At 40.2% G+C, this 27,710-nt stretch overlaps 1 protein-coding gene across 10 annotated transcripts in view; it reads right to left on the bottom strand.

The window, feature by feature from the left end:
* The window catches only part of ITCH (itchy E3 ubiquitin protein ligase), a 139,087-nt gene that overhangs the window by 32,303 nt on the left and 79,074 nt on the right, over window positions 1-27,710 (bottom strand). For 9 of the 10 annotated variants that reach the window (XM_031656670.1, XM_031656669.1, XM_003904827.4 and 6 more), the window contains 5 exons: window positions 27,471-27,645; window positions 23,469-23,538; window positions 15,008-15,092; window positions 9,293-9,421; window positions 1,333-1,405 (listed from right to left, as the gene is read on the bottom strand). In XM_031656670.1, the coding sequence (XP_031512530.1) occupies window positions 1,333-1,405; window positions 9,293-9,421; window positions 15,008-15,092; window positions 23,469-23,538; window positions 27,471-27,645 (532 nt within the window). The remainder of the gene's footprint in view (window positions 1-1,332; window positions 1,406-9,292; window positions 9,422-15,007; window positions 15,093-23,468; window positions 23,539-27,470; window positions 27,646-27,710) is intronic. The other variant, XM_009216289.2, reaches the window with a different exon arrangement.

The raw sequence follows: 27,710 nt of genomic DNA, 5'->3' as shown, positions 1-27,710 counted from the left end.
AATTTGAGTCCAGGAGTTCAAAACCAGCCTAGGCAACATAAGGGCACCCTGTCTCTACCAAGAATTAGCCAGCTGTGGTGGAGTGCATCTGTAGTATCAGCTAGTGAGAAGGCTGAGGCAAGAGGATCACTTGAGGCCGGGTGCGATGGCTCAAGCCTGTAATCCCAGCACTTTGGGAGGCCGAGACGGGTGGATCATGAGGTCAGGAGATCGAGACCATCCTGGCTAACATGGTGAAACCCCGTCTCTACTAAAAATACAAAAAAAACTAGCTGGGTGTGGTGGCGGGCGCCTGTAGTCCCAGCTACTCGGAGGCTGAGTCAGGAGAATGGCGTGAACCCGGGAGGCGGAGCTTGCAGTGAGCCGAGATCGCGCCACTGCATTCCAGCCTGGGCGACACAGCGAGACTCCGTCTCAAAAAAAAAAAAAATAAAATAAAATAAAATAAAGAGGATCACTTGAGCCCAGTAGGTCAAGGCTGCAGTAAGCCATGATGGCACCAATGCACTCTAGCCTGGGTGACAGAGTGAGACCCTGTCTCAGAAAAAATAACAAATCAAAATAGAGGCCGGGCGCGGTGGCTCAAGCCTGTAATCCTAGCACTTTGGGAGGCCGAGACGGGCGGATCACGAGGTCAGGAGATCGAGACCATCCTGGCTAACACGGTGAAACTCCGTCTCTACTAAAAAATACAAAAAACTAGCCGGGCAAGGTGGCGGGCGCCTGTAGTCCCAGCTACTCGGGAGGCTGAGGCAGGAGAATGGCGTAAACCCGGGAGGCGGAGCTTGCAGTGAGCTGAGATCCGGCCACTGCACTCCAGCCCGGGCGACAAAGCCAGACTCCGTCTCAAAAAAAAAAAAAAAAAATAGAGTAGCTGGTTACAATTATATCAGAAAATGCTTTAACTTATATTTGAAGATTTCTGCAATCTGAAAGTAATGGGTACTGGGAAAAAGTGACAATGTTTGCTTATTCAGATGGTCTCAAGTTTAATTTTCTTCTTAAAAGAAATATATATATGTATATATATATTTACAGAGATAAGGCCTCAATGTGTTGCCCAGACTGGTCCTGAACTCCTGAGCTCAAGTGATCTGCCCACCTCAGCCTCCCCAAGTGCTGGGATTACATGAGGTTTAATTTTCTGAACAACCAAAGTCACAAATGATCTAATTGATAAATCTATTAATTTGCTCTAAAAATAGACGAAAGAGATTCTAATGCTTCCCGTTTTACCTGGTTTTCTGTGAGTTAAGTATTTTCACAATCACTGTGTAATACAAGCAACACAACAAAGGAAAGGGAGTACAGAGATACAATTCCAACACTAACCTGACACCAGAATCGGAAATACTGAACCTTTGCTTTGAAGTCCCGAACATAGGCTATCTGAGGTCCATTGTCTCTGAGGAAGAACAAGGGTTAACAGGACATATATAGCTGCTTGTAAAAGATAATGCTGAAGGAAAGCAAAACATCCCACCCTCTCTCAGCACTTACTAACCAAATACAAAAATATAGCATATTCCTAACACAACCATTCTTGGCTTTTTGAGAGATATTTCCCCAGGAATACCTTTAAGTAACAGAAAAAACAAAAGAAAAACTTTGATTTTGTTGAAGCTACTATTGTGGAATTTTCTTTTCTATGCTGGCAAATCTAAGAGGGCTAAGTAGAAGGGGATCTATCTGAGAATGCTGTCTATCCCAACATCGATTCCCTCCTTTATCCTTAAGTGAGATCCTGGTTATTTAACTGAATAGAATACTACATATAATAAAGTCTACATTTCTCTATATGGCCATGTGACTTAAGTCTCTAAGTGAAAGTGGCATATGAAACTTTCAAGAAGGATCTTTTTGGCCAGGTGCTGTGGCTCACACCTGTAAATCCCAGCACTTTGGGAGGCTGAGGTGGGTGGATCACCTGAGGTCAGGAGTTTGAGACCAGCCTGACCAACATAGTGAAACTCTGTCTCTACTAAAAATACAAAAATTAGCCGGGCGTGGTGGCAGGTGCCTCTAATCCCATCTACTTGGGAGGTTGAGGCAGGAGAATCACTTGAACCTGAGAGTTCAAGGCTGCGGTGAGCTGAGATCGCACCACTGCACTCTAGCAAGGGTGACAAAGCTAGACTCCGTTTCAAAAAAAAAAAAAAGAAGGATCTTCTAAAAGAGCTAAAATAGCTAAAAAAGTATGTGTGTGTGTGTGTGTATGTGTGTTTTGTTTTACTCCAAATTCCAGCCTGGAGTATGACTCTGATAGCTTAAGTTTCAGAAGCTGTCACAGAACATGAGGTGATGTTGAAGAATGAGACCACACTCTAGGATGGCAGAAAAGACAGAAGAAATTTAGATAACTAATGACACCATGGGGTTTCTCAGCTAGCCTTGGACTTAATACCACTGGATTATCTTCCTCTGAAAAATTCAATGTATATCAGTGTAGAAATACAACTGATTCTGTACATTGACTTTATATTCTGTTAAATTCACTTACTAGTTCTAGTAATTTTTTCTAGATTCTTTATGATTTTCTGTATACGTATGTTATTTGTGTGAGGGGAAAAGAGACAGTTTTACTTCTTCCTTTCCAATTTATACATCTTGTATTTCTTTTCTTTTCTTTTCTTTTTTAGATATAGTCTCGTTCCGTCTCCCAGGCTGGAGTGCAGTGGTGCAATCTCTGCTCACTGTAACTTCTGACCCAGAGGTTCAAGTGATTCTCCTGCCTCAGCCTCCTGAGTAGCTGGGATTACAGGTGCCCACCAACATGACCAAATAATTTTTGTATTTTTAGTAGAGATGGGGTTTAGCCATGTTTGCCAGGCTGGTCTTGAACTCCTGGCCTCAAGTGATCTGCCCGTCTCAGCCTCCCAAAGTTCTGGGATTACAGGCGTGAGTCACCATGCCTGGCCTGTATTTCTTTTTCTCATCTCACTGCACTGGGTAGGAATACCAACACAACGTTAAGTGAAGTGATGTCAATAGATATCCTTGTCTTATTCTTGATCTTGTGAGGTATTTCATCATTAATTGTGATGTTGGTTGTAAGCTTTTGTTAAATTTTTTTCTGGTAAAACAGCTTCTGGCCGGGCGCAGTGGCTCACGCCTGTAATCCCAGCACTTTGGGAAGCCGAGGCACGTGGATCACGAGGTCAGGAGATCGAGACCAGCCTGGCTAACACGGTGAAACTCCGTCTCTACTAAAAATACAAAAAATTAGCTGGGCGTGGTTGCAGGTGCCTGTAGTCCCAGCTACTTGGGAGACTAAGGCAGGAGAATGGTGTGAACCCGGGAGGCGGAGCTTGTAGTGAGCCAAGATCGCGCCACTGCACTCCAGCCTGGGCAACAGAGTAAGACTCCATCTCAAAAAAAGTTTCCAAGGTAGCTGAGGGTTTATCATAAATTTGCATTGTATTTTGTCAAAAGCTTTTCCTGAAATTATCACATGATTTTTCTCCTTTAACCTAGTTTGTTTTTTTTGACATGGTGTCTCACTCTGTCACCCAGGGTGGAATGCAATGGCCTGAAACCTCGTCTCTACTAAAAATACAAAATTAGCTGGGCATGGTGGCATACGCCTGTAATCTCAGCTACTCGGGAGGCTGAGGCACGAGAATCGCTTGAATCAGGGAGGCAGAGGTTGCGGTGAGCCGATATCGGGCCATTGCACTCCAGTCTGGGCAACAAGAATGAAACTCCGTCTCAAAAAAAAAAAAAGAAAGAAAAAAGAAAATGTTTCCATCACTTGTATTTTATGAATGAATTTGAATATGATTGATTAACTTATAAGTTTGATAAACTTTACCAGTGACACCATCTAGGCCAGAATTTTCTTCATGAGAAATCTTTTTCTTCTTTTTCTCTTTTCTTTTTTGGGCCTCAGCCTCCCAAAGTGCTGGAATTACAGGCGTGAGACACCACGCCCGGCCTTTTTGTTTTGAGACAGGGTCACACTCTGTCACCCAGGCTTAAGTACAGTGGCGCGATCTCGGTTCACCACAACCTCCTGGGCTCAAGCAATCTTCCCACCTCACCCTACAAAGTAACTGGGGCTACAGGCACGCACCACCACACCTGGCTAATATTTTGTATTTTTTGTAGAGATGGGGTTTCACCATGTTGCCTAGGCTGGTCTTGAATTCTTGAGCTCAAGTGATCTGCCCACCTTGGCCTTCCAAAATGCTGAGATTACTGGCGTGAGCCACTGGGCCTGCCCTTAAAAATTATTTAATTATGCATTTGATTTATCAGCTATAGAGATATTTAGACTTACTATCTGTTCTTGTGTCCATTTTGGTGACATACCTTTTAAAGAATTTGTCCATTTGATCTAAAATGTTAAATTTATTGGCATAAATATACCCTTTATTATCCTTTTAATGTCTATAAAATACACAGTAATGTCCCTCTTTTTTTCTCTACAGGTTTAATTACTAAGGGTTGTTAATATTATTCATGTTTACCAAAAATTTATCTTCTAGCTTTGGGCGCTCCATTGTTTCTTTTCCACTTCACTGAGTTCTGCTTTTATTTATTTCCTTTCTTGTACTTACTTTAGGTTTAGTAACTTTCCTTTTTCTAGCATCTGAATGTAAAAGCAGAGATCACTGATTTTATCTTTCCTATATTCTCATCTACTTCTTTAAAACAAAAAGTTGCCGGGCACGGTGGCTCAAGCCTGTAATCCCAGCACTTTGGGAGGCCGAGACGGGCGGATCACAAGGTCAGGAGATCGAGACCATCCTGGCTAACACGGTGAAACCCCGTCTCTACTAAAAAATACAGAAAACTAGCTGGGCGAGGTGGCGGGCGCCTATAGTCCCAGCTACTCGGGAGGCTGAGGCAGGAGAATGGCGTAAACCCGGGAGGTGGAGCTTGCAGTGAGCTGAGATCCAGCCACTGCAGTCCAGCTTGGGCGACAGAGTGAGACTCCGTCTCAAAAAAAAATAAATAAATAAAATAAAACAAAAAGTTTCCCTCTGAAGACTACTTTAGTTAAATCCCACAAATTGTGATATGTGGTGTTTTAATTATTATTCAAAATAAAATATTTCCTGATTTTTCTTGTAACTTCTTTTTTGAGCAATGGTAATGGTGTGGTGGAAGTCCCGCTGGACTATTTTTAAATGATGGGGACAAATACACTTCTATCTTACATAAACTACTATTATTTTAGTGTTTTCTGTTATATGCACCCAAACTTACTGTAACTAAAATCAATGATAGAATAATATTATCGATAATTTATCCCCATATCTAAATTACCTCCGTATTTCATTAATACCAAATTAGCCTGATTTCCCAGTTTCTGTTTTAAACATAAAAGTTGTTAATGTGTAGAAGTATAAAATTAGAAGGTAACCTTTGCTCTAAGCAAGCCACACTATAAGAAAACTACAGACCAACATCCCTTATGAACACTGATGGAAGAATACTAAATAAAATATCAGCAAAAAAATCTCAGCAGCATATTAAAAGGCTACTTTAATCCTTTTGACTAAGAAGGATTTATTCCTTAAATGCAAAAATGGCTATTATATCTATGGATATAATAGACATATCTAGGGATATGTCTAAATATCCCTATAGCTGATAAATCAAATGCATAATTAAACCTATGAAAAATCAACGTAATATACCACATTAACAGAATGCGGGGGGGGGAGGGGGAATCACATGATCATCTCAATTGATACCAAAAAAGGATTATACAAAATTCAATACACTTTCATGATAAAACACTCCACAAAAGGGATAGGAAACACTAGGAATAGAGGGAAACTACCTCAATATAATAAAAGGCACATATAAAAATCTAACAGCAAACATCGCATTCAATGGTTAGTTTTTTAAGATGAGGAACAATACAAGAATGCCTACTTTCGCCACTTGTAGTCAACATAGCATCCAGAAGCTCTAGCCAAAGGAATTAAGAAAAAAAAAAAAAAAAAAAAAGATATCCAAATTGGGAAGAATAAAACTTATCTGCTTTCAGAAGCTATGATATTTTATGAAGAAAACACTAAATATTCCGCAACAAAAAATCCTGCCAGAATAAGTGAATTCACGAAAGTAGCAGCTTACAAAGTCAACACACAATAATCAGTTCCATTTCTATATACTAAGAATAAACAAATGAAAAGAAAATTAAGAAAACAATTCCATTGCAATAGCATCACAAAGAATAAAAAATACTTAGGAATTAACCAAGAAGGCAAAAGACTTGTACACTGAAAAACCACAAAACACTACTGAAATAAATTAAACACAAAGATATCCACATTCATGGATTGGAAGACTTAATATTGTTAAGATGACCACACTACCCCAAATTGATATAGATATTAAATCTATATCAGTCAATATAGATTTTATTGATTTTATACATTCAATAAAAGCCCCTATCAAAATCCAAATGACCTTTTTTTTTCCCCAAGAAATAAAAAAATCCATCCTAAAATTCATATGGAATCTCAAAGGACCCTGAATAGCCAAAGGAAGCTTGAAAAAAGAACAAAGTTGGAGGACACATACCGTCCTGATTTGAAAACTTGCTACAAAGTTATAGCGTGGTATTGGCAAGTCAGACATACAGACCAATAGAATAAACAGCGCAGAAATAATGCCTTGCATATATGGTAAAATGCTATTGACAATGGTGCCACAATCATGCAATGGGGAAAGGACAGTCTTTTCAACAAATGATGCTTGGGAAAATTGGACATTCACACGCAAAAAGATGACGTTGGACTCTTACCCAACAACATATACAAAATTTAACACAAAATGGATAAAAGATCTAAATGTAAGAGCTAAAATTAAAGAACTCTCAGTCCAGGTGTGGTGGCTCACGCCTGTAATCCCTGCACTTTGAGAGGCTGAGGCGGGCAGATCATGAGGCCAGGAGTTTGAGACCAGCCTGCAACGTGGTAAAACCCCATCTCTACTAAAAATACAAAAATTAGCCAGGCGTGGTGGTGCGTGCCAAAAACCCCAGCTACTCAGGAGGCTGAGGCAAAAGAATCGCTTGAACCCGGGCGGCAGAGGTTGCAGTGAGCTGAGATCTTGCCACTGTACTCCAGCTTGGGCGCCAGAGTGAGACTCTATCTCAAAAAAAAAAACAAAAAACAAAAAACAAAAAACGAACTCTCAGAAGAAAACTTAGGGCAAAGCTTTATGACACTGGATTTGGCAATGACTTCTTGGATATGACTCCAAAGGTACAGGTGACAAAGAAAAAATTGGCAGGTAGGGCACAGAGCCTCACGCCTGTAATCCCAACACTTCTGGAGGCCGAGGCGGGCGGATCACCTGAGGTCGGGAGTTCGAGATCAGCCTACTCAACAAGGAGAAACCCTATCTTCTACTAAAAATACAAAATTAGCTGGGCATGGTGGTGCATGCCTGTAATCTCAGCTACTTGAGAGGCTGAAGCAGGAGAATTGCTTGAACCCAGGAGGCGGAGGTTGTGGTGAGCCGAGATCGCACCATTGCACTCCAGCCTAAGCAAAAAGAGCGAAACTCCATCTCAAAAAAAAAAAAAGAAAAAAGAAAAACGAAAAAATCCACAAATCAGACATCAAAATCTAAAATGTTTTATGCATCAAAGGGCACTATCTGCAGTAAAAAGGAAATCACAGAATGGGAGAAAATAATTGCAAATCATGTATTTGATAAAGGATTAACACCCAGAATATATGGAGAACACCTAAAACTCAATTGCAAAAGAAAAGAAAAACAACAGCAACAAATGGGCAAAGGACTTAAAGAGACATTTCTCCAAAGAAGATACACAAATGGCCAAGAAGCATACGAAAAGATACTCAACATCACAAATCATTAGAAAGATACAAAGAAAAACCACAATGAAATACTACATTAAGGATGGCTATTTAAAAAAGATGATGATGACGAAGAAAAAAAAACAAAAACAAAAGAGCTGATGAGAATGTACAGAAATTGGAATTCTTCTGCACTAGGGGGGAAATGTAAACTGGCATAGATACTCTGAAAAACAGTATGGTGGTTCCTCAAAAAATTAAATAGAGAATTAATATTTAATCTAGCAATTCCACTTTTGGGTATAGATACAAAAGTCATCAAAGTAGGAACTCAAATAGATATTTGGTTTTTGGTGTTGTTTTGAGATGGAGGGAATCTTACTCTGTCACCCAGGCTGGAGTGCAGTGGCATGATCTTGACTCACTGTAACCTCTGCCGCCTGAATTCAAGCAGTTCTCCTGCCTCAGACTCCCGAGTAGCCGGGATTACAGGTGTGTGCCACCATGCCCAGCTAATTTTTGTATTTTTAGTAGAGATGGGGTTTTGCCAAGTTGGCCAGGCTGGTCTCTAACTCCTGATCTCAGGTGATTTGCCCGCCTTGGCCTCCCAAAGTGCTGGGATTACAGGCATGAGCCATTGCGCCTGGCCTCAAGCAGATAACTGTATACCAATGGTCAGAGCAGCATTATTTATAATACCCCCCCAAAAACAGAAACAATGCAAATATCTGTGAATAAACAAAATGTGATATATATATACACACTGGAATATTATTCAGCTTCAAAAAGGAATGAAAATGTTGATACACATTACAACATGGGTGAATCTTGAAGACATGACCTTAGTGAAATAATCCAGAGACATAAGAATAAATATTGTATGACTCCAATAATATAGGTACTTAAAGTAGTCAAATTCATAGAGAAAGAAAGTAGAACACTGGTTACCAGGTCTGCTAAAGTTATTGTTTAAAGGGTACAGTGTTTCAGTGTGGAATGATGAAAACATTCTGGAGATGGATGGTGGTAATGATTATGCAACAATATGAATGTGCTTAATGCCACTGAACTGTACACATAAAACAAGAAACTTTAGGTTACATATTTTCCCACAAAAAAAGTCATAAAGCAAATAAGCAAATCAAAAGGTTACTTTCTCAGAAATGGGGTGGGGGAGAATGAGAGCTTTTTTAAAGTCAAAAAGTAATGGGAATGAAAGAAGCTGAAAATCAGAAATCAGATATTAATTGGTAAGCAGCACAATATCTATAAATTCTAAATAGTTTCATTTAGTGCTGTGTGAACAAATGGTAAGAAATATGAAAATCTCTAGAATAAAATATCCAAGACGGAGATGGAAATGCAAAATACTTAATGAACAGAAACCTACTGTCGAGCTAACTCAAGAAATACTAAGATTTCCACTCCTTGCTAATACAAATCTTTATATCAAAATCTGAAGGACTAGTTTTTTACTCTTAATCTACAATGTTTAGAAAACTTACAGGGCAGATTTTCCTGTGCGGGGATCTATATAGGTGGTAGTTCTTCTATTGTGGTCCACAAAATATGCAATTCCATCCACTGTGAATCTCATTTCCCAACCTTCAGGTAAGGGCTTTTCATTTAATTGACTACAAAACACAGGAAAAAACATAAACAAAAAATATTAAAGAGTTGCTTGTTTGCCAAGTACAGAAGCCACAAATGTCAATAAACATAGCAGAAATATTTTAGAAAGCCATTCAGTTATTTCAGTTGTATACTAGACATATATGTGGACATCCTACAAACAGGTTAAATTCAAAGTCCATCAACCACAATTCAAGTCTTCTGCCGTCTACTTGGCTTATGTTCCCCATTAGCTAATGACTCACTCCAAACATCTTGTTAACCAAGTTCTAACCATTCTGCCTTAGAAGTCTTCGTGTTCATCTCTATTTCCAGTCCCCAACATCATCCTTTCTCTGGCTTTCTTTCTCTTCTGCTTTTTCTTTTTCTTTTTTTTTTTTTTTGAGATGGAGTCTCGCTCTGTCGCCCAGGCTGGAGTGTAGGGGCACGACATCTTGGCTCTCTGCAACCTCCACCTCCCAGGTTCAAGCGATTCTCCTGCCTCAGCTTCCCGAGTAGCTGGGACTACAGGCGCCTGCCACCATGCCCGCGCCCAGCTAATTTTTGTATTTTTAGTAGAGACAGGGTTTCACCATGTTGGCCAGGCTCGTCTCGAACTCCTAACCTTGTGATCCTCCCACCTCAGCCTTCCAAGGTGCTAGGATTACAGGCATGAGCCACTGTGCCCAGCCATCTTCTGCATTTTTTCAACAGTCACTTAACTCGTGTTCCTCATTTGATCTCACTCTAGGCCTGCTCTTATACTGATACTGCTAAACAGAGTATCTTCCTAAAATAGAGATCTTATTAAATTAGCTATCTCTGTAAAGTACTATCACTGTTCCATCGTTACCCATGATTATGATCTAAAGTTCTTCATATGGCATTCACTCAGCCTCTATACTCTGGCCTAAATATTCCCTTTCAGATTTATCTTTGCACCCAAACCTCTAACTCCCTTTCATGAATCCCATGATTTCACAGTGTATGGCCACTCAGCACTTCCTTAAATAATATATGATCTGTCACACCTCCAAATGAAGCTTTTCCCTTTGTCCCATATTATCTATTGTTTTTCTACTAAGGCAACTCAAAAAAAAGATTTTTTTAAGAGAAAGAATCTCGACCGGGCGCGGTGGCTCACACCTGTAATCCCAGCATTTTGGGAGGCCGAGGCGGGCAGATCACGAGGTCAGGAGATCGAGACCATCCTGGTTAACACGGTGAAACCCCGTCTCTACTAAAATACAAAAAAAAATTAGCCAGGCATGGTGGCGGGCACCTGTAGTCTCAGCTACTTGGGAGGCTGAGGCAGGAGAATGGTGTGAACCCGGGAGGCGGAGCTTGCAATGAGCCAAGATGGCGTCATTGCGCTCCAGCCTGGGTGACAGAGCAAGATTCCATCTCAAAAAAAAATAGAAAAGAGAAAGAATCTCACTCTGTTGCCCAGGCTGGAGTGCAGTGGCATGATCATAGCTCAAGGCAGCCTCAAACTCCTGGGTTCAAGCAATCCTCCCGCCTCAGCCTCCCTAGTAGCTAGGACTACAGGTGTATACCACCACACCCAGTTAAATTATAAAATTTTATGTAGAGACAGGGATCTCATTATGTTCCCCAGGCTGGTCTTGAACTCCTGACTACAAGTGATCCTCCTACCTTGGCCTCCCAAAGCAGTGGGATTACAGATGTTGAGAAACTACACACGGCCTAAAATGTTATTTATGAAGTATTCCATGCCACCTCCTTAATACCTATCTTTATACCTTGAAAACTCTGTGACCCTAGACAAGCTGGTTAATCTCTCTAAACTTCAGTTTCTTTGTCCATAAAATAGAGACAACAGTGTCTATGTAATGAGACTAGATGAGGAATAAATGAGACAGGTAAAAAGTGACAGTGAGCCCTCAAGTTGTAATTGTTATTACTCCTACTACAACTACAGATTGATCGTTTTTTCTCTTTAGGTCTTCCAACAGTATTTCCTATAGACTGCCAGGACATCATTTATCATGTATTTCAGTTTGTGTGTTTGGCAACAACTTCCCACCAGCCTGGGCAACACAGAGACACTGTCTCTACAAAAAAAAAAAAGGCCGGGCCCAGTGGCTCACACCTGTAATCCCAGCACTTTGGGAGGCCAAGGCGGGCGAATCACGAGGTCAGGAGATCGAGACCATCCTAGCTAACATGGTGAAACCCTATCTCTACTAAAACTACAAAAAATTAGCCAGGCGTGGTGGTGGGCACCTGTAGTCCCAGCTACTCGGGAGGCTGAGGCAGGAGAATGGCGTGAACCCAGGAGGCGGAGCTTGCAGTGAGCTGAGATCGTGCCACTGCACTCCAGCCTGGGCAACAAAGCAAGACTCTGTCTCAAAAAAAAAACAAAAACCAAAACAAAAAAAAGCTGGGTGTGGTGGCCCATGCCTGTAGTCCAAGCCACTTGGGAGGCTGAGGCAGGAGGATTGCTGGAGCCCAGGAGGTCAAGGCTGCAGCAAGCCATGATCATGTCACTACACTCCAGCCTGGGTGACAGACTGAGACTTCATCTCAAACAGCAACAACAACAACAACAACAACAACAAAGTTGTATTCACTAAACTGAATACAAATGTCAGATAAAATAGACTACCAAAAATGTAAAAAAGAGGTTTCTCAATTTAATTATACTTGCAAGATAGGCTCAGTAACCAGTTGTCTTCAAAATAGATAGAACTAGGTCATCTGTATTGTTAAAACAGAATTCTAACTTTAGCTATAAAACTTTAAACATCTAAGGGGAAACAAAAAAAATGGTAGCAAATTATAGAAAGGTGACTTCCTCAATTATATCCTTAGAAAAATTCTAAAAAGGAAGAAAATGTTATCTATGAAATTCTTCATTCTTCCTTTATGGAAACTGAATAAATTTAAGTAAATGCAGTAACTCCATTTAAAAAGAAAATGGTCATTTGTTGGTAGGCAGAAAAAGCTATTTTAAGTTTAAAGCATACCTTCTTTTATTTTTAGTTTTAGTTTTTTGAGGCAGAGTTGCCCAAGCTGGAATGCAGTGGTGTGATCTCGGCTCAGTGCAACCTAAACCATACCTTCAGAACAAAAGTCTTTAAAACTTTTGAGCCATGGACTATCTGTGCTCAAATTATAATTATACCAAAAGAGAGGTCTGGCTTTTGCTCTTAGCAACTTGGTGGTGATGTTTAAGCCCTTGGAATGCACTGCGTATTGGGAATATCCTTGTTTGCCTGGAAGCTTTGATCACTGGACAGTCAATAATGCGATTTATAATGGAGGTTGTGGGACATGGCACACCAGTTCTGACCTCTGGAGGAACTAGAGACTAAGGGGTCATTAGCTCAAATCTCCAGTAAGGACTGGAGACAAAAGGTCAGCCATGAAGGCAGTATGTGATCAAGCCCCAATAAAAACCCTAGATACCAGAGACTTCCCTGGTTGGTGATACTCAACCTCAGTGTGCACTGTCCCACAACAATGCTGGATGTTCAGAGCTTCCCAGACTCTGCCCTGTGCACCTCTTCCTTCTGCTGGTTTTATTTTCCATCCTTTCTCTATAACAAATGTGACTAGAAGAGGTTTCAATGAGTTCTCAGTATTTCTAGTAACTTATCATACCTAAGAGTGGTGGTGGGGGCCCCAAAATTTGTAGGCAGTTGGTCTGGAGCCGTCCTGTGGACCCCCAATATTGTAGCTGATGTCTGAAGTGAGCGCAGCAGTTTTGTGGAGGACTGTGTCCTCTGACTGTACAGTCTGCCAAATTCCTTGCAGAATGGAACCTTCTGGCAGTCTGATAAATGCATAGTATTATAGACTGTTATGAGTTGAACTGTGTCCTCCCTCCAAATGCATGTTTATATCCTGGCCCTCAATAACTCAGAATGTGACCTTATTTGGAAACAGAGTTACTGCAGATGTATTAAGATGAGGTCATACTGAAGTACTGTGGGCCACTAATCCTATAGGACTGATGTCCTTATAAACAGGAAATTTGGGTACAGATAGACATACAGACAGGAAGAATGCCATGTGAAGACTGGATTCATGCTGCCACAAGCCAAGGAGCTACAAGAAGCCAGGAGAAAGACCTGGCACAGATCACTTCCTAGTATCTTCAGAGTGAGCATGGCCCTGCTGACATCGTGATCTCAAGCTTCTAGCCTCCACAACCCTGAGACAACACATTTCTGTAGTTTAAGTGACCTCCTTTGTAGTACTTTGTTAAGGCAACCCTAGCAAACTAATATGCATACTAGTATAAAATGTTACAAAGATAAACCATTATATATACATAATTGTCAAAACATTATTCCTGTAATCCCAGCTACTCAGGAGGCTAAGGCAGGAGAATCGCTTAAAGACAAGAGTTTGAGAACAGCCTGGGCAACGAAGAGAGCACCTTGTGATAATATATATATCTCTTTATTAATAAATTAACTAGCAAGTCCTTGTAATGATGTATGTAAACAAGTATTTAGAGATATCTGCAACAACTACAGAATTTTTTTTTTTTTTTTTTTTGAGACGGAGTCTCGCTCTGTCGCCCAGGCTGGAGTGCAGTGGCCGGATCTCAGCTCACTGCAAGCTCCACCTCCCGGGTTCACACCATTCTCCTGCCTCAGCCTCCCGAGTAGCTGGGACTACAGGCGCCCGCCACCTCGCCCGGCTAGTTTTTGTATTTTTTTTAGTAGAGACGGGGTTTCACCGTGTTAGCCAGGATGGTCTCGATCTCCTGACCTTGTGATCCACCCGCCTCGGCCTCCCAAAGTGCTGGGATTACAGGCTTGAGCCACCGCGCCCGGCCACCACAGAATATTTTTTAACATCCTTTGACTTCTACTGATAGCAAAGTCCTAGGCATTCTTAATCCTACATGGTAGTAGCCTACTTTCATAATGGAAGAAGATACTAAATTTCCAGTAAAGAGTAATAAAACTGAGTATGTATTTTCTTCCCCCTTGAAGCCACATACCCTGGATTCTTAACCAGTGATCTCAGGTTAAGAAATCCTGATTTAGAATCACTAATCTGTTCTTAGTAATTAAAAATAATATATATATGTTAATAAGTATATTCTCATGTGCCAGGTAATTTTTTTGTTTTTTCTATCTTTTTTTTTTTTGAAACAGGCCTAAACCTGTCCTCCAGGTTGGAGTGTACTGGCACAATCACAGTTCACTGCAGCCTCGACTTCCTGGGCTCAGGTGATCCTCCCACCTCAGTCTTCCAAGTAGCTGGGACTACAGGTATACATGCCAACACACCCAACTTTTGGGGATTTTTTTTGTAGAGACAGGGTCTCACTGGTTACACAGGTCTTGAACTCCTGGCCTCAAATAATCCTCCCTCCTTGGCCTCCCAAAGTGCTGGGATAATGGGCATAAGCCACCATGCCCAGCCAAAGATTTTTCCTGTACTTTGAAGAAATCTTCAAACTTTCCATTAGATGAAAATAATAGTATAATTTTCTCTTTCCAAAGTATGTAGGTGATTAATGTTTTAGGTCTTTGGCAAAAGAATATGAACTTTGATTTTCTTCAGTTGTTAGAAATAAGGTATAATCTTTAAGAAATTAAATATACACAAGTAACTATTCTTACCCTTGACTTCTGGGGTCTTCCCATTGTGTAATTCGAGTGTTGTGGTTGACGAAATATACTCTGCCATTGCTGTCTGTTCTCTTCTCTTTGGGAAAGGCAGGGGCGGGGGAAAGCAAAGCATTAGCATTGGCATAGTCTTCTTGCTCAAGGTAAAATAAAATTATCTGAATTTGCCCATTTCTCATTGCATTGTTCATTTTACAGTTTTTAAATCACAGCTTTAAAAGGTTTAATTTATTCTTTGACTATTAAATGCACATCCTTACTGAAGTTATAGAAGTATTACATCTTAGAAGCTATGTAGACGTACTTTATAACGTCCTAATCATAGGACCTTTCTACTCAATCCAACCAACAGCAGCAAGAATAATGAACAGGTATTTGGTTTTTCACACAGGACCTTCATTTTATTCTTTTTTTTTTTTTTGAGACGGAGTCTCGCTCTGTCGCCCAGGCTGGAGTGCAGTGGCCGGATCTCAGCTCACTGCAAGCTCCGCCTCCCGGGTTCACGCCATTCTCCTGCCTCAGCCTCCCGAGTAGCTGGGACTACAGGCGCCTGCCACCTCGCCTGGCTAGTTTTTTGTATTTTTTTTAAGTAGAGACGGGGTTTCACCGTGTTAGCCAGGATGGTCTCGATCTCCCGACCTCGTGATCCGCCCGTCTCGGCCTCCCAAAGTGCTGGGATTACAGGCTTGAGCCACCGCGCCCGGCCCATTTTATTCTTAATGGTCCCATAGGGTAGGTGAATTCATCTTTATCCTTAAGATAAGAAAACTCAGATAGGTTAAATAATCTACCTGAAACCTCAGAATTAAGTAGCAGAGATGAGATGGAAACTCAGGTCTCCATTTAGGGATTTTTTTTTTTTTCCATACCACATCATTTCATTCATTAAAATATAATAAGGAGCCAGGCGGGGTAGCTCAGGCCTGTAAACCCAGCACTTTGGGAGGCCAAGGTGGGTAGAATGCTTGAGCTCAGGAGTTTGAGACCAGCCTGGATCACATGGTGAAACCTCGTCTCTACAAAAAATATAAAAAAATTAGTGGGCCGTGCTGGCAGCCCACTAATATATATATTTAATATACATTAAATATACATTTGTATATGTAAATATACATATACACACACACACACACATATATATATAATTTTTTTGGATACAAGGTCTCACTTTGTCACCCAGGCTGGAGTGCAGTGGTGTGATCTCAGCTCACTACAGCCTTGACCTCCCAGGTTTGGGCAATCCTCCTGCCTTAGCCCTGCAACTTACTCAATTTGATTTTTAGAAACTAAGCTTTTTAAAAAGTTTGAATCCATTCTGTCATCTTTAATACATCAGTTATTCATTTTGAGACATGTTGAACAAATTAAAAATTTAGGATACTGGAAGAGTCACGTCTTTTGAAGAATTAATTGGTAATGGGACACAGAAGCAACTTGTGGGGCTAAAGCAGGGAAGTCGCCTGAACCTGGGAGGTCACGACTGCAGTGAGCCCTGTCTCACACACACACACACAAATATATATATATATATATGTGCACGTGCGTGCACACATAATATATAAAAATATACATAAAATAAGGAAATAATGTAATTTTTTTGGTATATGCCAGGCATTATTCAACTAGAAAAGACCTTATTTCTTAATATACTTAACATATCTCGTTCCTTAATACACCCAGTTCCAAAATCCTAAATATCTACAGTAACTTTCTATACAAGGGATAGGAAACAGAACTCAGTTCTCTAATTACTGCATCTAAAGCTGCTGCTTGTTCCCCAACTGCCTCTTGCTTTAGAATTCTCCTTGTTTTCTTGTTCCCAGTCTACAAAATTTTACCTTCTTTCCTGAGATTTCCCCATTAAGGTTTAGAAGATGTGGATATTGGCCGGGCACAGTGGCTCACGCCTGTAATCCTAGCACTTTGGGAGGCTGAGGCGGGTGGATTGCCTGAGCTCAGGAGTTCAAGACCAACCTGTGCAACATGGTGAAACCCCGTCTCTACTAAAATACAAAAAAAAAAACCCAAAATTAGCTGGGCATGGCGGTGTGCACCTGCAGTCCCAGCAACTCGAGAGGCTGAGGTAGGAGAATTGCTTGAACCTGGGAGGCAGAGGTTGCAGTGTGCTGAGATGGTGCCACTGGATTACAGAGTGGCGAGACAGCAACATTCCGTCTCAAAAAAAAAAAAAGTGGGTATAATTTTCTCTTTTAATAAACAAGTTAAATAGACTTGAAATTTTAATTTAAGTTCTGGTAATTTTGAACTACTGACTTCTCTGTCCCATTACCAATGAATTCTTCAAAAGATGGGACTCTTCCTGTATCCTAAATTTTTTATTTGTTCAACATGTCTCAAAATGAATAACTGATGTATTAAAGATCATAGAATGAATTCAAACTTCTTTAAAAGCTTAGTTTCTAAAAATCAGCATTTTAAACAAAAATTTAAGCTTAATCCAGGTTGACATGGCTAATTTTTATTTCCTGTGGTTTGAAAAATTGGTTAACTATTGGCCACTGTGGCTCACGCCTGTAATCCTAGCACTTTGGGAGGCTAAGGTCTCAAACTCATGACCTAGCACTTTGGGAGACTTTGGGAGGCTAAGGTCTCAAACTCATGACCTCAGGATGGCCAACAGGGTCGAAACCCCGTCTATACTAAAAATACAAAAATTAGCTGGGCATGGTGGTGGGCACCTGTAATCCCAGCTACTAGGGAGGCTGAGGCAGGAGAATCGCTTGAACCTGGGAGGCAAAGGTTGCAGTGATCCAAGATCGTGCCATTGCACTCCAGTCTGGACGACAAGAGCAAAACTCCATCTCAAAAACAAAAAAGAAAAAAGAAAAAGAAAAATTGGTAACTATTTCTCAAATAACACTTGAGATCATTTGGATCAGTTTTAGTCCAAATTATAGTCTTGTCAATTCGTATTTGGTAATATTTATTTCCAACACTGATTCTATGATTTCAAGTAGCAGTGATAACAGAGGTTACAATGGATGTAACTAGTGAGTATCACAAACTTGATTCTGACGTTTAAAGCTACCTTCTGGCCGGGCGCGGTGGCTCAAGCCTGTAATCGCAGCACTTTGGGAGGCCGAGGCGGGTGGATCACGAGGTCAGGAGATCAAGACCATCCTGGCTAACACGGTGAAACCCCATCTCTACTAAAAAAAATACAAAAAACTAGCCGGGCGAGGTGGCGGGCGCCTGTAGTCCCAGCTACTCGGGAGGCTGAGGCAGGAGAATGGCGTGAACCCGGGAGGCGGAGCTTGCAGTGAGCTGAGATCCGGCCACTGCACTCCAGCCTGGGCGACAGAACGAGACTCCTTCTCAAAAAAAAAAAAAGAAAAAAGAAAAAAAGCTACCTTCTATGTCAGCTGAGCTTAAAATGAAAATAGAACTCCAATGTGCAAAATATACAGAAAAGTGGGACTCTGCCTCTCATGACACATAGGTTTTGCTGGTCAAGGCATCTTCAGTGCATAAGCTTATCACCAACTCAAAGGCTGTCTCTAAACAAAAACATAATCACCCACAGTGTTACAGCTTGCTCCTGTTAACATGACAGCAAGGTAAGTTCATGTCTTGGCAGTCGCATTAAATTTTAAAAATTTATTTGCAGAATACAGAATTCTCTCTTTCTTCTTCTTCTTCTTTTTTTTTTGAGACGGAGCCTTGCTCTGTCACCCAGGCTGGACTGGAGTGCAGTGGCGCGATCTCAGCTCACTGCAGCCTCAACCTCTCAGGTTTAAGCAATTCTTCTGCCTCAGTCTCCCAAGTAGCTGGTACTACAGACACCCGCCACCACTCCCAGCTAATTTTTGTATTTTTTGTAGAAACAGGGTTTCACCATGTTGGCCAGGCTGATCATGAACTCCTGACCTCAGGTGATTCACCTGCCTCAGCCTCCCAAAGTGCTGGAATTACAGGCATGAGCCACCACACCTGGCCAGAATTCACTTTCTTGTTTAAAAATATATATTCAAATAATTTTTATAACCTAAAAATAATACCCTAAGTATATAGCTGAGCACATACTCAACTTTTTTCTTTTTTTTTTTGAAACAGTCTCACTCTGTTGCCCAGGCTGGAGTACAGTGATACAATCACAGCTCACTACAGCCTTGACCTCCCAGGCTCAAGCAATCTTCCCACTTCAGCCACCCAAGCAGCTGGAACTATAGGCATGCCACACCCAGCTAATTTTTGTATTTTTCGTAAAGATGGGGTTTCACCATGTTGCCCCAGCCTGGCCTCGAACTCCTGGACACAAGCCTTGGCCTCCCAAAGTACTGGGATTACAGGTGTGAGCCACTGTAATTGCCGTTCATCTTTACCTGTCAGCAAAGTTCAGATTTCAGACCGAGATTTTCCTTTCAGAAGATAACATGAGGCAAGAGAAAATTAATAGCAAATATTTTTCCCGTATATATTCTAAGTATATGCTGCTGAGATCAGCCTTGACACACTTGTGAACTGAAGGCTCATCTACTTAATGAGAGGAAGTGCTGTGGCTGTAGAACTGATTTCTTTGTTGAAAAATCACATGATAGGCCGGGCGCGGTGGCTCAAGCCTGTAAACCCAGCACTTTGGGAGGCCGAGACGGGCGGATCACGAAGTCAGGAGATTGAAACCATCCCGGCTAACACGGTGAAACCCTGTCTCTACTAAAAAATGCAAAAAACTAGCCGGGCGAGGTGGCAGGCGCCTGTAGTCCCAGCTACTCGGGACGCTGAGGCAGGAGAATGGCGTAAACCCGGGAGATGCAGCTTGCAGTGAGCTGAGATCCGGCCACTGCACTCCAACCTGGGCGCCCGTCTCCAAAAAAAAAAGAAAAATCACATGATAAACAATACTGAAATTACTGAACATCAAATTCAAATGCACATTAGAACACTTCCTGACTTGATGAATAATGAATAAAACAGTAAAAAAGATACTTCTTGTCATTCTATGTATTCTGTCACAGTAACTAGGAAAATTAGGAAATATCTTCATACTTGATTGGAGAAGCACCTACACAAAGCCCTATTAAATAATACTGGTGAAGCAAAAGTGTTCTTTGTTCTCTACCCTCTATAGTATGTGCATGTGTTAAAAATTCTTCATTGCCTAGCTAGGCATGGTGGCACACAACTGTAATTCCAGCTACTCAGGAGGCTGAGGCAAGAAAATTGCTTGAGGCCAGGAGTTCAAAGCTGTAGTGTGCAATTACTGTGCCGGAGAACAGCCTGGGCAACACAGGGAGATCCCATCTCTAAAAAACAAATTCTTCACTGTCAGCTTATGAGGTAGTAATGTCTAGTCTTAGCATATAAAAGTCTGAAAGGGTGCAGGCTGTAATCTGGGATTCTATCAACCTGGGTCAATCCTGAAAGTATGTCAGGTGGGTCACTTCATCTGATATAGTACCAGTGTTGTCACTGGTTCTACAAGTAAGGTATATGCCCCAAAGGCAGCGGGTTATAAAGTAGCGCTCAGTCTGAGTAGGATAATCATAAACACCTGTAGGAAGGGGCACTACTTCAACATGTGAAATGTGAAACCTAAAAATAAGCAGACTGTAAGATAACAGAGCAAGACTCTAATAACCTGGCTAAGCTGGATCTTTAACACAGTATTTTAGCAAAGTATTGTTGGCTAAAGTAAAAATGAGAAAGATCTGGATGTTAAACAAAATGATGAATACACAAGGCAAGGACCAGCTTGCAGGAAAGGCTTTTCTGATAAAGGAAATGTAGCTCACAATTCAGGTTTCTATAAGCAAGAGGCAATTTTTTCTACACCTGCCCTAGAGAAGGAGTAAAACAGTTTGTCTCTGACCATAACCATGAAGCAAGTCACAGTTTTTCTGCAACTTTTTTTTTTTTTTGAGACAGGGTCTCACTCTGTTGCCCAGGCTGAAGCACAGTGGCACAATCTTGGCCTACTTGCAGCCTTGACTTCTCAGGCTCAGGTGATCCTCCCACTTCAGCCTCCCAAGTAACTGGGATTACGGAGGTGTTCCTCCACACCCACATTATTTTTTGTATTTTTTTACAGAGACAGGTTTTCACTATGTTGCCCAGGCTGGTCTCCAACTCCTGGGCTCAAGCAATGCTCCCACTTTGGCCTCCCAAAGCACTGGGATGACAGGTGTGAGCCACCATGCCTGGCCTGCAATAAAATTAAGAGGATAAATACATATCCTTTGGTGCATGAGTTTTAGTGCATGAGTTTTTTAGTGCATGAGTTTTTTTCTCCTTCCTTAACATAAGGCATACAACTCTAGAAATAAAGCTGGGAAACTCTAAAAATAAAACCATCAATGTCTGGGAACGCAATCTGACAGGTTAAGTTTAATATGCCTTGTAAGGGCAACATCCCCTCTTCTAAAGTGCTTCATACTAACCATTCACTGACCACTCTTAGGCTTCAACAGAAACAGAGGACTCCTTAACTCCAGGCTGCCAGGCTTTGGTAAAGACAGAAACTCACAACTTACTTTCTTCTTTTTTTTGAGACAGGGTCTTGCTCTGTCACCCAGGCTGGAGTGCAATAGCGTGATCTTGGTTCAATGAAGCCTCAAACTCCCAAGCTCAAGCGATCCTCCCACATCAGCCTCAAGAGTAGCTGGGACTATAGGCAAGCACCACCATGCCTGGTTAATTTTTTTTTTTTTTTTTTTTGAGACAGAGTCTCACTCTGTCACCTATGCTGGAGTGCAATGGTGTGATCTCAGCTCACTGCAACCTCCGCCTCCCAGGTTCAAGTGATTCTCCTACCTCAGCCTCCTGAGCAGCTGGGATTACAGGCACACGCCACCACGCCCAGCTAACTTTTTTGTATTTTGAGTAGAGATGGGGTTTCACCATGTTGGTCAGGCTGGTCTTGAACTCCTAAACTCAAGTGATTCACCTGCCTCGGCCTCCTAAAGTGTTAGGATTATGAAGTATAAGTTGCTGCACCTGGCCCACAACTTTCGTATGTCCCCCCGTTGTTGTAAGCTAATAACAATAACAGTTGTAAGTATAGCCTAATACATTTTTTACCTTATTGACTCACAGAAGTGTTTTGAGAATAGATACCTTTAAATAAGAGCAATGAGATTTCTCAAAGAAAAGTGTACACCACTAGTAGCATTTATTAACCCCATTCATGTGATCCTAACACACCAATATTTTTTCTCCATTACTCAGTACTGCTAGAGCAATGTATCTTGCGGACCAATTTTTCCCAATCTAGAAATATCACTTTCTGAATTTATCCCAATATTATGAAATATCTTCAGCTCTTTAAGACAAAACTCTGGTTCCACAATGGACTTTATGTTGCTGTCCACTTTCTATTATATTATTATCTTGCTTCTATGCAAAACTTTCTATATTGCCATCTTTATTCTGAAACCTTGCTATAATGCTATGAGTATTACATAACACTATAAAATAGAACCTAATAGGGTAGGTCCAGCTTAAAGTCTATTAAAGTCTATTTTAATAACTGAGGTATCAAATATCCTCAATAACAGGACACGCTCATGAGCTCCATGGTGTAGAGCATGAAGTTGACACCTTCACATGTGCTCCTTCCACTCTTCTATCAGATACTGCCAACTTAACCAAACTCTGAACCTTGTTTTAGGAGAACCAATGTGATCACAATTTTTTTAAAAGCTTTTTATTTTGAATTAATTATTACTCACAGGATGTAAAACATTGCACCAAGTCTCACATATACTTCATTTTTCTCCGAAGGTGACATCTTATATAACTATAGTACAGTATCAAAACCACAGAAGTGGCATCGGTACATTATTGTTAACCACAAACATTGTTAAATTTTCATCATGTTTAAAAGCTGAGTTCATTTCTGTAAATGTATAGTTCTATGCATTATCTCATGTATACATTTACGTAATCACCTATCACCAAAATCAAGATACAGAATCATCTTGTATGATGGAATCGTCATCATCACATAATCATCATCATCACATTACCTTTTAATATTTGTATCCACTTCCCACCTACTCTGTTTCCTGACAAGTACTAATATGGTCTCCATCTCTAGTTTTGTCATTTTGAGAATGTTATATGAATTGAATCACACAGGATGTCATCTTTTGAGACTGACTTTCCTCATTAAGCAAATTACTCTTGAAGTCCACCCAGACCTACTGTGTGTATCAACAGCCCATTCCTTTTTTATTGCTGGGTGATCAGTATTTTTAAACTGTAGAAGAGTAAAATAATTCTGAGTGTCAATAAAAGTTTTAAAAAGTCCACTTAATGTTTGGGGAATTTAATGCCTACTTGTAAATTAAACTGATACATTAAAAAAAAAAACTTCCCAGACATTCACTTAAGCAACAGCACAGTATCAGACATAAATATCTGTTTTAAAATGACAGAATTGGAAGAAAGAAAAAATGAAATGACAGAATTCAGTGAAGAAACTCAGGTGACTTACCCCATCCAGGTGGCAATGGACCAAGAGGATCAAATTCTTTACTTTGTGATGTAGCAAATAAATCTTGATTCTAAAAAGAACCAAGAAGTGATGAAACTATTAACAACAAATTATCTGACAGCAAGCTTATGAGTTCTGATTTTCCTTTCCTGGCAATGTATAACACAGAGAGTTTGCCATCTTAAAGAAGTGTCACATGGTTATGGATAAATGCCAATACACTTTGGTTTGGTTTAATAAAAACCTGTGCAAACATTACCTAACATTTTAAATTATTTAAAATTAAAATATTATACAAATATATAATTCTCATCCCCAAAATGACCATTTTTTCCTTTGTGCTACAAATTTTACATCAATAATTTAAAAATTAGAAAAACATATAACCCCCCCGCAAAAGTAATTTAGAATACCAGTACCCAGAATCATCAGATGACGGTGAAAAATATTGCATGTGTAACTCAAAAACAGAAGATCAAATACTGAACATATGACATACAAAGAATTATGAGAAGAGAGTTGGGGGAACAGGAAGAGTGGGCTGTCAGATGAGTGAAAGGAAAGGATTCCAGCTGGAAAGTGTTAATGAGCCTAGAACTGTATGGAAGACTTCTTAAAAGTTCTGTTTCCAGTGATCACATTGGTGGAGAGAAAGATTTGGCTAGATAAGATAAAAGCAAAGTAAGAGTCAACCTTCGGAAAAAGAAAACAAAAGTCGTGCTGACTCCGTGTAGGGATATTAAATGTTTTGATTTAAATGTATAATTAAGTAGAGATAATTATATGGTCACCCTGTAAGACTTGGTTCAACCCTTTCTTCTTTAGTAAGATAAACAAGAGTCTAACTGCATAAAACATAATTTTACTATGGGGAAGAAAAAAAACAAGTAAAATAGGACAATGAATCCCACATACCCAGCACCAGGATTCAACACTGATCAAGACTTAGCCAAGTTTCTTTATCTCTTTTCTCCTGTTCTTTGTTGAAGCAAAAATCAAACATTATTTTACCTCTACATATTTTAGCATGCCTCTCTAAAAATTTTTTTTCTTTTTTTTTTTTTTTTTTTGAGATAGAGTCTTGCTCTATCACCCAGGCTGGAGTACAGTGGCAGGATCTTGGCTCACTGCAAACTCCACCTCCTGGGTTCAAGTGATTCTCCTCCCTCAGCCTCCTGAGTAGCTGGGATTACAGGCGTGTGCCACATGCCCAGCTGATTTTTGTATTTTTAGTAGAGACGGAGTTTCGGAGTTTCACTGTGTTGGCCAGGCTGGTCTCAAAGTCCTGACCTCAGGCAATCCACCCACCTTGGCCTCCCAAAGTACTGGGATTAAAGGCATGAGTAACTGCACCCAGTTGACATTTTCTTACATAATCACAATGTCATTATGACATGTAGTAAAGAATCAATGTTAATTTTATCATCTAATACCTAATCTGTAATTAAATGCATGATTGCTTATTTGTTAAAATCAGGATCCAAACAAAGTCCTTACGTTACATTTGGTTGTTTCTCTTAAATCTCAACATAGAGCAGCTCCCTTGCTATCTCTTTTTGTTTCTTTACCCATCCCCTCCAACCCCCTGTCACTGGCCTATTACAGAAACCTGGTTGATTGATGAGGTCTTGAAGGATATGAGATATATTACACTACTGATATAATAACTTGGATTTAGTGCTGTCGAGAACTGCCTTCCTCCTCCTGATAGACACGATTATGAAAAGATGTGAGGACAGGGAGGCCAGCAGGAAACACTACAAAAGGTCTGAGCCCAAGTTACAGATGAGGTCTGAAATGTTTGGCACAAGACATACTGTACTGACAATTTTAAGACTGAAGCCAACCCCACTGGCTCTCCCTGGACAGATAAACTAGGGACATGCACAATTAAGCCATGGACTAGGAAGAACCATTACACAGTGTTTTATCATCAATCATATCCACTCTGAGACTTAAAATGCTGGGTGTATGACAGTTTCTGTATGCTAGTAACAGTCACAACAACAATGGCAGCCAAAGGCCACTTCATATACTCAATAAACAGACTATTTCTCAGCAACACCCCATCATTTTTAAAGTAAATGTTATTAAGGATGTTAAATTAATTCATTTCAGCTTATATCTTTGGCTATGTTAACTAAAATAGGCTGTTTAGATTCTATGTGATTTCAAACCACTCTACATCAAGTACAAAGAGTAAAAATTTCAGAAAATTGTTCAGATTATGTTGGATTGTTGGGGGGGAACAAGATGATGAAGGAGAAGCTGCCCTTAAAAAAAAAATTCCAAAGACCCTGAGTCCTAAATCGGTCAGGTTTACAGTAGTCAAAATATACAGTTGGTGCTCCAGAAATCTGCTAAATCTCTCTTCTAAAAGAATGTTTTGAAAGATTATGTAATGCAAAAATGAGATAAAGGGTACATATACAGAGGTGAATATGAAGAAGAGAAGAGATGGGAACTAACATTTCTAAGCATTCAGTACGTGCCAAATATATTGGAACTTTATTTTAAAGAATCCTCAGAAAAACTGAGGCAATTTTATATCTGTATTTATTTTACAGATAAAGGAAATAAGTCTTGATGAGGTTAAGTAACTAACTCAAAGTCATACAGAGAAAGTTAACTGTGGAACCAGGATTTGAACCCAGACGTGTCTGACTCCAAAGCCCATGCTCTTTCCACTGAACACCCATGTGGAAACTAGTTTTAAAGAAGGCAGGCAAGCTAGGCATTCAAACCTAGAAGAAATTTGGCCAGGCATACCACAGGTGATTATAATTTAGAAAGGAAGATGTAAAATAGCACAGGAAAAAAAAATGAAAAGAAGGGTAAAGTACACAAGAGACACAATTAATTTCAGCTTTAAAACCACTGGGAGGGGAAATATAGTTAACATTTGTTCAGAGAAAGTGGCAGGAAAAATTGTTATATGAAAGAAAAGTACCTGAGTCATAAGCAGGAAACAAAGGGAAGGCTGCTGATAAAGGTGAATTTGTCTACATCAGTGAGTGCTGACTATTATGATGATGAGGTATCAGGAATAGGCAAGAATATGAAGAAAAGGGATAAAACCATGCCTGGTCAGGACAGGAATGTGAAAGGTGCTGTTTTACGCTGATGAATTCTAACAGGGATGATACCAATGGCAGTGGAAGGGAAGAGATGGTGATGGAGAGGGGCATTTTCTCCTGAGCTCTTTTAAGATTTGATTTTCTTCTATTTAGGTTCTATATAACAAATCCATCTTGTTTGGCACAGAGAATCAAATTTCTCAATGGACTATTTTCCTTTTCCTCCAGAGAAAAGATCAATGATACCGTATGACTTGAGAGATTATAAAATTCCTACCACCAAAGACTGCATAGCAAAGGAAGATTTTGGTGTACTTACACTATTACTGCAATATTATTGCTCTATAGGAAAATATGTAAAATTTAAAGCATTTGTTTCCAGAAGGGAAATGATTTTATATCAAAGATAATAAAGATTTAAAGACAGAATAATACGGTAAGCATACTCCTATAAAGGATCAAATTTCTTCAGTCTGCCAGAGTACCAAATAATTTTTTAGGTAAGCCTTACCTCCAAATGGTAAAAAGTGGTTAAACTCTATCATCAGTTTTGTACAACCACGTTAGAGTCAGATGCTCTTAGACCCAAGTCACTAGCAAATTTAGAAATGTTTTAATTATTTTCAAGCTGCTTGAGTTTATTTTTACTATTCTTTTGTTCATGAATTTTAAGTTGTCCTAACTTCCTTTTTGCTTATTTTTGACATTAAAAAGAAAAGGAAGTTGGACTTAAGCAAATTACTAAAAGGAAAGACTAGATCACACACAGAATACCCCAGACGAGGTCTAAAAATAATACCTACTAACAGCAACAACTGGGTTGCCATGCTACTTGCACCTTCTTTTTAGTGCTTTCCATGACATATGCTGGAAGGGGCTAGAAACAAAATACTCTTACTAGTTTATTAAACAACAGCCTGCTCACCCCATAAATGAACCTCTGGTTAAACTGCTGCATTGCTCCTTGAAGCTGACTACGCTGTAGCTGCCATTGTTCATAGTTCCGGACAGATTCCAGTGTTGGCCTCTGCCACGTTGTTGTTCTTGTGAAATGGTCAACATAATAAATACGTCCCATGTTGTCAACCCGCCGTTCCCAGCTAAATCAGAAAAAAAAAAAAAAAACAAGCTAATTCAACAAATACTTGTGAAACAGACAGAAGAT

The sequence above is a fragment of the Papio anubis genome, chromosome 16, assembly GCF_008728515.1.
Source record: "Papio anubis isolate 15944 chromosome 16, Panubis1.0, whole genome shotgun sequence".
NCBI classification, from domain to species: domain Eukaryota; kingdom Metazoa; phylum Chordata; class Mammalia; order Primates; family Cercopithecidae; genus Papio; species Papio anubis.
This window is presented reverse-complemented; position numbering and strand designations above follow the sequence as displayed.